At 36.3% G+C, this 13,642-nt stretch overlaps 1 protein-coding gene across 5 annotated transcripts in view; it reads right to left on the bottom strand.

The window, feature by feature from the left end:
• Window positions 1–13,642, bottom strand: part of Tet1 (tet methylcytosine dioxygenase 1) — a 104,675-nt gene that overhangs the window by 14,842 nt on the left and 76,191 nt on the right. For all 5 annotated transcript variants that reach the window (XM_076834681.1, XM_076834683.1, XM_076834684.1 and 2 more), the window contains one exon: window positions 2,369–2,580. In XM_076834681.1, coding sequence (XP_076690796.1) covers window positions 2,369–2,580 — 212 coding nt within the window. The remainder of the gene's footprint in view (window positions 1–2,368; window positions 2,581–13,642) is intronic.

Here is a 13,642-nt window from a genome sequence, read left to right as displayed (position 1 = left end):
CTATTTAAAAACTAAACTCTTTCTTTCTTTTTTTGTTTGGGTAAGTGGTGCTGGGGATCCAACCCAGGGACTGTGCATTTTAAGCATGCTCCCTACCAACTGAGTTACATCCCAACCTTTAAAAAGTAAACATTAAAAAAATATATTTTTAGTTGTAGATGGACAGAATACTTTTAGTTTATTTATGTATTTTTATGTGTGCTAAGGATCACACTCAGTATCTCTTATGTCTAAGAAAAACACTCTACTACTGACCCACAACTCCAACCCTGAAACTAAACTTTTAAATAAAATGTTTGTTTTTAAGATTACAACCCCCCACTGCCCTATTCCTTTGAGCTATTTTATTGTGAGACAGTCTAGGGGGGAAAAAAACAGGACTCAGAAATATGGCAACTTCCTATAGAGGTAGAAGATGTATTTTGGAGGGTTTGGAGATACATTAATAGGTGCCAAACAAATAAAAAATAATTTATGTACATCACAGCAAAAATACATAGGGAAGAGAGAAAAATATAAGTTAACATACTCAATGATTATTTCAAACCAAAGACATAAGAAATATGACAAATTGTGAGACTTAATAGAGCTGTAAGTTAACCTCTCCAAAAATGAAATAAACTGACTACAGATAGCTTATAATATTAAATGTGGCGTATAATATAACTAACAATACTTCCAAAACTGATGTGAATCTGAAGGAAACTCTCCGAACAATCAAAATTTCACCAGGAGTCAACAAAATTAAACTTTTCCCTTTAATGATTTCAATGTAAGGATTGGGAAGAAAATGATGTAAAATTTCATTTACATTTTGTATAATGACATTTCTTTTAAGAAGGAAACTTATATGTGGAAAAGTTTAAAACAGTCTTAAGGGAAACTATATTGAATGAATAGAAAATTCATGCTATTGAATAAGACTGAATATTATTAAGATGCCAGGTATATCATTAGATCATTAAAAAGTATACAAAGTTTTATTTTATGAAATAAAATTTTATATTTGGAAGAAAAAAGAAAATCTTACAGATGGGCTTGTGGTCAGTGGTAAGAGAACTTGCCCAGCAAGTGTGAGGCACTGGGTTCGACACTCACCACAACATTAATAAACACACAGAGTCACATATATTATACTAAAAAAGAAAAGAAAATCTTACACAGTAGCAAGAATGTGAGTGAGTCCTATCAAATATTACAATAAAACATAGGGCTGGGGATGCAGATACCTGGGGTTTGATTCCCAGCACTACATAATAAAACAACAAGGAAACAAAAATGGCACAGAAAAAGCATAAAGAGGGGCTGGGGTTGTGGCTCAGTAGTAGAGTGATCGCCTAGCACATGTGAGGCACTGGGTTTGTACCTCAGCACCACATGAAAAATGAAATAAAGTATTGTGTCCACCTACAACAACAACAACAACAACAACAACAAAAAGCATAAACAAAATGATCTGGGAAAATAGTTTGCAAATTATAAACCAGGCAAACTTTTAGTAGCATTGATATATAAAAACAGGGGAGGAAAAAAGTTAAGAACAATCCCATAGAAAAAATGTCCTACAAGAGCTACCAAAGGATTTACTACAATATAAAAAAGGGGCTAGGTTCAGTGGTGCCCACTTATAGTTCCAGCACTCAGGAAGTTGTGGTAGGAGGGATGCTTGCCTGCAAAAGGTAGCAATAGCTATGTCAAGGTCAAAACTCTTCTCAAAACAAAAATCCAATGGCAAATGGCTCCTGACCATTTGAAATAATACTGGTTCATAATAAGATGCAATTAAAATTATGCAGATGACATTAATAGACAAAAACTCAAATTTGACAACATAATCAATGGCTAGAGAGGAGTAAAAGCAAATATTCTCTTATTTTGAATAGAACAAATACAAAATGATACAAATTCTTTTGAAGTACCTTTCTTTGTCCTATAACTACTTTCCTGGCAATCTGGAAGGTTGAGGTAGGAGATCACAATCTTAAGGTTAGCCCCAGAAATTTAGCAAGGCCCTAAGTAATTTAGCAAGATCTGTCTCAAAATTAAAAATAAAACATATCTGGGTTCAAAAAAGAAGGAAGTGCTAAAAAATATGAGGGGCTGGGGATATACCACATTGTTAGAATCCCTGGTTAATATGAAATAGGTTCAATCAATAGCTTGTTCCTCACTGCATTTATTTGGAGAATATTCTAAAATGGCCCTATCAATGACACTAATTTCTGTTTAACAAAATACTTATTTATTCTACCAGAATACCTAAAATATTATTTTCCCATACAGTATACTTAGTTGTTAGTTAATTAACAATTTACCATTATATAATAGGGATCTGACTGTCAAATCAGAACAAAACAGATTTGATTACTTTTCATTGAAGGTACATCTTCGGTCTGTCGGATGACCATTGTATGACCGTAGACTCTCAACAATCTCCTGATACAAACTGTCGGCAATTGGAGGACATAAGGCATCCCATATCATGATGAACACCACCATCACAGCAGTTTCACAGTGGTGGCCTGTACGCACCCGGACCAAACAAAGAACTTTTTCTTCCTCACTGCTTCTTCTTATAACCTGCAAAAGCAGAATGCATTCATCTATGGAAAACACATATCCTTCATTTAAATGCAATGGACATTTCTCTTTAAGTTCTGGATGGTTATATATTAACTTATTTCTTTCTTTAAAGAAAAAAAAAATCACTGAATATCTCAAGGGTTAGAAATTATAGAAGCCAATGAGATACGCTGTTGTCTTCCTAGTTGCCTCCATGAAACTTATATCAGCTTATAAGAACACAAAAAAACTTCGGCAGAACAGAAATCTGTGATATGTGGTTGGCTATTCTGTGATATGTGGTTGCAGAAGTACTGCAACATTCTTTGTTTTGTGTTGGGATTGTAGCTCAGTGGTAGAGCGCTTACGTAGCATGTGTGAAGCCCTGGGTTCAAGTCTCAGCACCACATATAAATAAAATTAAAGTTACATTGACAACTAAAAAAAAATTTAAAAAACAAGACTATTTGTTTGAGTTCCAAAAGGGGACACTGAGGACTCAGGAAAATTTAAATACCTGCTCTGCTTTTCCACAAATGGAAAGAAACCAGGAATCCCAATATTAAAAATAAATGTAGAGCAGGATGGAGTACTGCACACCTGTGATCCCAGGGGCTTATGAGGTGAGGCAGTAGTATTGGGAATTCAAAACCATCCTCAGCAACTTATCAAGACAAAGTCTCAGAATAAAAATATAAAAAGAGCTGGGGATATGGCTGAGTGCTTAAATGCCCCTGGGTTTCATCAACAAACTTGACATTGAACTGTGGCAAAGGTATACATTGCTTTTGTGTCTCATGTTACTATATAGGATACCATGTAAACCAATGACCATGCAATTTCTATGATTTCGTTATGCTATTACAAGACTGTATCACACCTATTTTAATCATTAGACTAAAATGGTGCAGCTGACTTACAAAATGCAAAATATAATAATTAATTGTTTGATGTGTGTTGCTGGAAATTGAACCCAGGACATTGTGCATGTGAGGTAAGCACTCTACCAACTGAACTATATCCCCAGACTCTTCCAAATTCTGATCCTGGGATGCTAACTGGATTTCAAATATCACCTCCTGATTCTGTTTATTGGGGGGGGGGGGGATGCCAGAATAGTCAGGTGCAATAGTGCAGGCCCACAGTAATCAGAGCGACTCAGAGTGACTTGGGAGGCTGAAGAAGGAGGATTCCAGCCCAAAACAAATTAGCAAGGCCCTAAGTAACTACGGGGTGTGACTCTGGAATTACAGGAGTGCACCATTGTGACCAGCAAGATGGAGTCTTCATCAGTTGCCCAGACTAGTTTCAAATGCTTCTCTTACCTCAGATACCCAAGTGCAATGACTAAACCTAGGAAAGAGGATTCTTTTTTGCAAGGCTGGGAACTGAATCCAGGGCTTCACACATGCTTGGTAAGTGCTCTAACACTGAGCTATACCAACCCCCAGCCTAGCAAAGAAGATTTATATTGTGATGATATTGATGATATATGGGTCTTTCACAGACGTTTTTCTTCAGTGAAATATAGAAAATTAAGCATAATGTCCAGGAGCTGAGTCAATAAATATGGATCGTGGTTCAATAAGGGGTTGAGGTATTAAATCTAAGTTCTCTGAAATATATAAAAATATTGAAAGAAATAAAGCCATTAGAATAAAGAAACTAACCAGTCACAAAAATGACAAATACTGCATGAATCTATTTATATCAGGTCACATTTATATAATTAGAACCAGGAGCTAGGGGGAAAACACAGTAGTTGTTATTTAATAGGAATAGATTGAAATTTACAAGATGAAAAAGTTTTGGAGATCTGTTTCCCATCACTGAATATACTTAACTCTACTGATCCCTACACTTAAACATAGTTAAGATGGAACTGAGAATGTAGTTAAGTGATAGGAGTGCTTGTCCAGTATGCCCAACGCCAATTTGATCCTCAACACAGGAAGAATGACAGGAAGAAAAAAAAAGCAGGATGTAAATTAAATTGCATTCTGCTCTCATAACAAATTATATATATATATAAAAAAAAAATTCGAGGCAGGAGGCGGAGTGGGCGAGGTAGCCTATCCCTGAATTCAAGCAGCTCCAGAGGCCAAAGTAGGAGAATCATAAGTATAAATCCAGTCTCAGTCTCAGAAACTTAGGCCCTAAGCAACTCAGTGAGACCCTGTCAAACACGAATAAAAAACAGGGAGGGGGGGGGTTTGTGATGTGGCTCAGAGGTTAAGTGCCTCTGGATTCAATTACAGGTACAAAAAGGGGTGGGAGGGTTTAAAGAGAAACTACATAACTAAATAGAACCCTTATAAGAAACAAAATATTAAATACTAAAAATGTTCAGAAACACTCTTGTATACTGTGCATGAAAATGTAAGAAAGGAAAACTACTTTTGGAAAACTATTAGTATCAACAAATCTAATCAGGTAAACATGTCATCTATTCACAATCCAGGAACTCCACTAGACACAAATGCACCTCCCTGTTTCCCAAAGTCAGAGGCATTGTTCATAATTATCCCAAACTGGAAATAACTGAAATGTCATTATCAGAAGAAGCGCCCAATAAATTTTAACTATTCATAATAAAAGAATATGACTTAGCAATGAGAATGATTTATAATTATACACAATATGAATTAATCTCATAATTACAGTGCTGAGAGGCAAAAAATGACTTCTTTTTATAATACAAAATGTAAGAAGAGGAGGAGAGTGATATTTTTGGTAGGTAGCTAGGGATTAATAGGGGAAAAGAATGCTTCTGAGGTGCAATTATATTGCACACTGACAACAAAAGTGTCTTCACTTTGTAAAAATTTTGTGAGCTTAGGATTTATGCTGTCTTCTATAGGTAAGTTATAGTGAAATAACAGGTTTACATCTTTTTCTTTTTCATTTATTAGTTCAGGTCATTTTGGCGCATCTCTTAACTTTTCTAAAATAGCATATTAGGATCTAATAAATCTTAACTACTATTTTATGTTTGTTTGCTCTACCACTGGAAACATGGTTACTGAGCCCAGAATTCATTTCATCAGAGGCTCACATCAAATATTTGTTGAGTGAATATTTAAAAATCACAAAAACCCAGTGTGGTTATATTTTATGAAAATTTCAAATCCTTCATTTTGCACTACTAATGACACAGAATGTCTCTAAATAATTTTGTCACCTGCACGCCGGGCTCACATGGGTACTTCAGCAACTCGGGAGGCAGAGGTAGGATGATCACAAGTTCAAAGCCAGCCTCAGCAAAACAGCCAGGCATCAAGCAACTAAGTGAGATACTGTCAGTCCATTTCTGTAATTACAGCTATTTGAGAAGTTGAGGCAGGAGCATCACCAATTCCAGGTCAGCCAGTGTAACTTAGTGCTATCTCATAATAAAAATGAGTAAGTAAAACAAGACTAGCAATGTAGCTCAGTAGTAGAGCATTTGTTTATGAACATGCATTAAGTTCTGGGTTTGTTCATGTATACTCCAATGGGCATTAAAAATAATGAATGACTTAAAGTTATTTTCTCCCAATTGTTAGCTGTCTTTTCCCTATTTCAGAGTCCTTCATAGCACAAAAATTTCAGTGTTGATGAAGTTCATTTATTTTATTTGTTCTTTTTAGTCCAATTTATCTTTAATTTTTTCTTAATCACTTCTAGTCTTTATTTCTTTATTTTGGTATCAGAGATTCAATCAAGCGGTGCCGAATCACTGAGCTACATCGACAGCCCTCATTTTATATTTCATTTACAGATAGGGTATTGCTGAGTTGTTTAGTGCCTCATAGGGTTGCTGAGGCTGGCTTTGAACTTTCGATCCTCCTGTCTGAACCTCCTGAGCTGCTGGGATCACAGGCTTGAACCACCATGTCTGGCCACCTATACCACTTGTACCTTGTGTGTGTGTGTGTTGCTGGGGATTTAACCAAGGGCCCTGTGCATGTGGGGCAAGCACTCAATGTCAAGATTTATGACAGGAACAACACTGTCTTGATAGCTTTGGGATGCATTTTGAACTTGGGACATGAGTCTTTCAATGTCACACTTCTTTTTCAAAGTACTGCTGGTAAGCAAAAGGAGAGAATAAACCTATTTTGAGCAGAAATTTGAAGACCAAATATCTACCAAAGATTTGTAGAAATCTTTTTTCTATGACTGAGCTAAATCCCCAGTCTTTTTGATTTTGAGACTCACTTCCCCGTGCTAGCCTGGCACTTATGATCATCCTGGCTTAGTCTCCTAGTCCCGGGGATTACACGTGTGCACAATGGTGCCAGGCCCCAGAAAAATCTTTTACTGTGTGCAGAAATTAGAGAACCCTTTAAAATTCATAGCATGACCAAGGACCTGGATTCAATACCCAGTACAATACACACATATAAATAAATACCATAGTTATTTATAGTTAATATAAATAGTTATTTATATTAACTATAAATAGTTATAATTTAACTATATTGTTTGGGGGAAAATGTCAAAAATAAAAAGTATTTATACATGTTCAGTAAAAACGTAATTTTTTAGCCTAAATCCCATTCCTGCCCTTGGCACAGTGATGATTACTATAGATTTGTGGTGTGATTTCAGGAAACTGGAATTAAAATCTGAGTCTTCTTGTATGAGAAGCACACATTTTACCACTGTGCTACGTTTATAGCCAGGACAAGTATTTTTGATACACAGAGGGTTGAGTTTGGGGTTGGAGAACCCACAGATAAGAAGGACTGACTATTTATTTGTTTATTTTTACCTGTAAATGAAAACAAAATTCTTTGAGGTTGAATCAGGGTTGTTTTAGCATTGAGCCACATAGCCAACTCTTTTGTGATTCTTATGTTGGAAAAGGGTCTAACTAAATTGCTGAGGCTGTCCTCAAATTTGTGACCATTCTGTCTCAGTCTCCCAAGTTGCTGGGAATAGTCCTACACCACTGTGCACAGCTGTATATATTTTAAATGCCCAAACATTGGGATGATAATCAGTGTGTATTAAGTTTTGTAAGCATACTAAATATAGTCATGTATCATTTCCACAAAAGGAGAAAATGACTGCAATGCATTTTTCTCATGTAATACTGTGAGCAGGGAATACAAAGAATTATAAGGGGTTTGTATGAATCAGGGTGCAAAGCAGCAACAGACTTCTTGATTGGAAAGAAGTGAGCCCCTTTCCAGGATGAAAATAGAGTTAATCATGGTAAAAAAGAGTACAAATGTTATGCTAAGACTTTTGGGAAACAGGGACCATGAGACAAAGTTAAAGAAAAATTCTACCCATATGTGGACAGAAAATGCCTTCTGTCATTATAAAACTCTCTTCACAAAATTATTCTATAGAGAGATGGTTCTAATTCAGGGATCTCTGAGATAAAGATAATGCTTCCTCTGTTTCCAAGACAGCTCAAGCTGGGCATGATGGCTCACATCTGTAATACTAGCAATGCAGGAAACTGAGGCAGGAGAATAGCAAGTTTGATACCAGTCTCTGTAACATAGAGAGATCTTAGGAAACTTAGCAAGATCCTATTTTGAGTGTGTGTGTGTATAGTACTTGGAAATTGAATGCATGGCCTCATGCATAACACATTGAGCCATACCCTAAATGCTGAGAATTTTTCTTAAAAGAAAAATTAAGAAAATTAACTGAAGACGCAACAGTTACCCAAAATCTTTCCTAGACCTTCACCTCTGAAAAATATTCTTGCTTTCCTCCCTGTTGCCTTTCAAGGCCATTTTCAACAGCAAGTAGCAGGACATGGCAGTAACTTGCACGTTGGTGAGTACTTAACACAAAACCATGGATAAGCTCACCTAAGAAGGCTTATAAGAGACTAACTGAAAGCTGATGGGAGATGGTCAAAGCTGTATTACAAAAAGCAAAGTAAAGAATGAGCTTCCCCCAAATAGGAAGTGAAACAGTAGTTTGAATTGCTGAGAAAAAGTACTGTTGAAGACCAATCATTTTCATTGGCAATACTGGTAACTTTGGGGATAGGACTTTTACAGAAGGGGTGGAAATATGCAATAGATCTTTTTTTTCCCCCTCTTTTCAGCTTTTTTTTTTTATTGGTTGTTCAAAACATTACAAAGCTCTTGACATATCATATTTCGTACATTAGATTCAAGTGGGTTATGAACTCCCATTTTACCCCAAATACAGATTGCAGAATCACAGATACACATCCACATTTTTACATGATGCCCTATTAGTAACTGTTGTATTCTGCTACCTTTCCTATCCTCTACTATCCCCCCCTCCCCTCCCCTCCCATTTTCTCTCTCTACCCCACCTACTGTAATTCATTTCTCTCCTTGTTTATCTTGCATTCCCCTCACAACCTCTTATATGTAATTTTGTATAACAATGAGGGTCTCCCTCCATTTCCATGCAATTTCCCTTTTCTCTCCCTTTCCCTCCCACCTCATGTCTCTGTTTAATGTTAATCTTTTCCTCCTGCTCTTCCTCCCTGCTCTGTTCTTAGTTGCTCTCATTATATCAAAGAAGACATTTGGTATTTGTTTTTTAGGGATTGGCTAGCTTCACTAAGCGTAATCTACTCTAGTGCCATCCATTTCCCTGTAAATTCCATGATTTTGTCATTTTTTAGTGCTGCGTAATACTCCATGGTGTATAAATGTCACATTTTTTTATCCATTCATCTATTGAAGGGCATCTGGGTTGGTAATCAATCTTGGAAGATTTCTTGGGCAGAGGATATATCTCAGTAGTAGAATGAAGGAAGGACATGGTTTTAATCTCCAGCAGCCCATCCCGTAAGAAGATTAAATCAGGGATTTAATCCAGGGGCACATTAACTACTGAGCCATATCCCCAGCCTCTTTTAATATTTTATTTTCAGTTAGGCTATCACTAAGTTGCTTGGGACCTCATTAAATTGCTGAGGCTGGCTTTGAACTCTTGACCGAAGCCTCCCAAGAGGCTGGCATTATAGGCGTGCCCCACCATGCCTGGCTACTTTAATTTTTTGATACTGGGAACTGATCCCAGGGACATTACAACTTCATGGGCTTTACAACTGAGCCACTATTCCAGCTTCCTGTATTGAATTTTTAAAGAGAATAAAACAGGTGGCTCCTTTAATGTATACCAGCAATAACCCAATAGAAGTTTGTTTTAGAGCCTGAAATAAAAGTAGAGAAAGGGATTATTTTAAGTAGAATGCATTGTAAATTATACTTCATTAAAGTTGCTAAAACACAGAAAAATGTAAAAAACTCTATAAGAATATAAATATCAAATATAAAGATTATAAAAAGAAAGCACAGCTGAGGAGAACATAATAGTTGTCCTAAATTAGAAGGCCAAACACTAAAAGATGTTCATTCTAGGGTTAGGGGATTGGCTCAGTGGTAGAGCACTTCCCAGTATGTTTGAGGCTCTTGGTTGGATCTCCAGCACTACTGAGACAAGTGAGAGACTTTCACCCCCTCCTCAGTCTACATTTCAGTAGGTTTCTAAAGTTCATGTGCAACAGTAAATGAGAATTAAGTCAAGAAAAAAGTTTTTAAACAAATGAAAGGAAATTGTCCTCTAAAAAAAATGTTTCCTTATAAACACAGAAAACAATAGGGTAGAACAAGACAAACAATGTTCCCTTCTACTGAGTTAATGAGTAAAGTTAATAGAACCAGTAGGAGGATATAGTAGTGAAATTTAAAATCGATTAAAATTTGTCAAATTAATTACTGGTTGTCTACAAAAAAAAAAAAAAAACATGGAGAGTCACTATTTTTGTCATTAAGCAAGGAAAGACATCAGTAAAATAAAACTCCTCTGGAGCCAAATAAAAGGAACCATCAAAGAATTAAGCTTCTCTACAAGGATAATAGCCAGGCACTCAGGAATAAAGGAAATTTAGATAAAGACAATGGCAGGCTGTACAATAGAAGTCTTGTTCACAAAAGTACAAGATGGGTTTTGAATAATAAATTCATGGGAGAAATACAGTCGTTAATAAATAAACACATCCAAACTTACTTCCTAAAATGCAAATAATCAAAACAGCAATATTTTACTTATTAGTGTTAGAAGGACAAAAAAGATTTCAACATTCAATTAGTATTTTGCTTCACTTTTTAAAATTCGTAATATCATCCAAAAGATTGAACAACTTAACTTAATAAGAGTAAAGAATTTGAAGGATTACATTTTGGGTCGCCCTTTTTTTTTTTTTTTTAAACATTAATTCTTGGATGCATCCTTATAGGTTCCTGGATCCAAACCATCCATAACAATTGGGTTATAGTTCCGTTCCATATGCAACGAGGTCCAAAAAACTTTGATCATATTCTGCTTGAAAACAGCCCCATGTTTATTTAATCAAAGTTTCTCAACATTTAGAATACTATAAAACAATTAGCTTTTATCACAAGTAATATTGACCTTATCTCTAATCTGTTTAACATGCTTCAAAAGTTGTCATTTATCAATCAGTGTGAAGTTCAGTGGTAGAGTGCTTGTCTAGCAAAAAGAGGCCTTAGGTTACTATCCCAATTACCACAAAACAAACAAACAAAAAAACCATCATCTAGGGCTGGGGTTGTAGCACTTGCCTAGCATGTGTCAGGCCCTGGGTTCCATCCCCAGCACCATATAAAACTAAATAAACAAAATAATGGTATTGTGTCCATCTACAACTGAAAAAACAGAAATAACCCATCATCTGTAATTGAAAGTTCTAACATCTTTGCACTTAGTTTGGGAGATACCTAAATTGCTAAAAAGATCACTTTTCGGAAAGGGTAAAATTAAGATGTCTTTTTAAGTTTGAAAGTATGATGTTTATTCAACTGCTGAGTTTCAAACTATTTTTACTTCAACTAAATTAGATAGATGTGGTGGTATACACCTGTGATCCCAATGATTTAAGAGGCTGAGGCAGAAGGATCTCAAGTTGAGTACTAACCTAAACCAGCCTCAGCTAGGTAGTAAGACCCTTAGTGACTTGGCAAGACTGTCTCAAAAATAAAAAATAGAGGGATGGGGTTGTGGGCTTAGTGGTAGAATGCTTGCCTAGCATGCGTGACGTACCAGGTTAGATATTCAGTACCTCATAAAAATAAAATAAAGATATTGTTTCCAACCAAAAGTAAATATTTTTTAAAAAAATTCTATACATTTCAGCTAATATTATTTAAAAATAAAAAATATAACAAGGGCTGAGAATGTAGCTTAGTGGTAGAGAGGTCCTGGTTTCCATCCCCAGTACCAATAAATAAATAAATAAGGGTATGAAAACGCTGGGGATGTAGCTCAGTGGCACATACCCCTGGGATTAATCCACTGCTCAATAAATAAATAAATAGAATATAACTAAATTAAAAATTCAACTAAACGGATCATCGGAGCTGCAAATTAAATTATATTTAATATTTTGAGCTGGGGAAGTAGCTCAGTGGTAGGGTCCAAGCCTAGCATGCTGAGGCACTCCGTTTGATCCTAAGGCAAAAACAAAAACAGTCAAAGCAACTGTGGAAGAAAATAAGTTAACATAAAAGTAATACTAATGATACACTAGCAGATAATAGATTTAAGTGAAGAAAAACAAACGAAGGACAAAACAAGCAAGGACAGTGAAAACTGTAAAACCATAACACTGTTTCACAGCTACCATCAAGTCAACTGAAACAAAAAAAGAAGTGTAACCCAGGATGCCAGCTACCTTTTCATAGGCTGTTATGGGAATGGACAGGAGATACCTGATTTGGACACAGAAATCAGCAGCACCCCACAAGACAATCATAGTAGATATTAGGAAGAACCTTGGAACAAAACATTGAAGACCGAATAAAGGTATAAATTCCAGCAAGATGGTTTGTAGACTTTTGAATACTCCATTTAGTTCACAACTCAATTCAGAACTCTGGGGGAATCAGATGAGAGTAGTAAAGAAATTACCCCTCATGTATTCTCATTAATACATCTATCCTACTGCCTGGAGGGAGCTGAGGAGCCCCTGAAATTAACAGGCATTGGAGCCAACTGGGCTGCTGCGGTTTGAATTCTTCCCATTCCTGCCATCATCAGGGGCTCCAGAGGTAGCTGAGTACAGGGAGTTAACTGAACATGGGCACTCAAGAAACTACATCACCTTTTCCACCCAAATCTACAGAATAACAAGACAACTAGTCCCTGACAAGACCCAAAGTGACAGAAAAAAAGGGGTCAAAATTTCTGCCAAAGTCTAATAATTATGTGGGAGTATAAATGATCACCTGATAAGGACTCATTTCAAAGAAAAGAATAAAACAATGGAGAGAAAAGGCAAAACAATCAATGTGAGAATGACTCCAAATGCAGGCTACTACTCAGAATTTGATTTTAGAACCTGCTAATCCCAAAGACCCAGGAAGCTGAGAGAGAAGATTGAAAGGTCAAGGCTAGCCTTAGCAATTCAGCAAGGCACTGACACTTAGTGTAACCTTGGAATTGTAATGGAGGTTAATGTTTAATATGGATTACACACAAAAATGAATACACTAAGATGAAAGTAAATTTAGAGAAACGCAATACACTAGTTACAAGTTTATTAGATTCCTTAGTTCAAAATGAGTGGCTGACTGGCTTTCATTTCCTCTCATACCCACAGATAGGACTTAATTATGCTGGTGTAACTCAAAATAATGTATAGAGTCCTAAAGATTATAGACTATAGTCCTAAAGTCCTACATAATCCTTTCATTATATTTTGCATTTAACCTTAACTTAAGGTTCAACTATGGGTTAGACAACTTAAACAGATTTCTAGCTTGAATTCTTTTCTCCTCTTAGAAAAGAACTAATATTGGGGTGGAGATGGGGCTCAGTGGTAGAGTGCCTAGCATGAGTGAGGCACTGGGTTCGATTCTCTGCACCACATAAAAATAAAATCAATAAAGTTATTATGTCCATGGGGCTGGGGATGTGGCTCAAGTGGTAGCGTGCTCGCCTGGCATGCATGCAGCCTGGGTTCGATCCTCAGCACCACATACAGACAAAGATGTTGTGTCCGCCAAATACTAAAAAATAAATATTAAAATTCTCTCTCTCTCTCCCAATCTCTCACTCTCTCTCA

This window comes from Callospermophilus lateralis, chromosome 15 (genome assembly GCF_048772815.1).
Source record: "Callospermophilus lateralis isolate mCalLat2 chromosome 15, mCalLat2.hap1, whole genome shotgun sequence".
NCBI lineage: Eukaryota > Metazoa > Chordata > Mammalia > Rodentia > Sciuridae > Callospermophilus > Callospermophilus lateralis.
The sequence above is the reverse complement of the archived record's forward strand: the minus strand, read 5'-3'. Positions and strand labels throughout refer to the sequence as shown.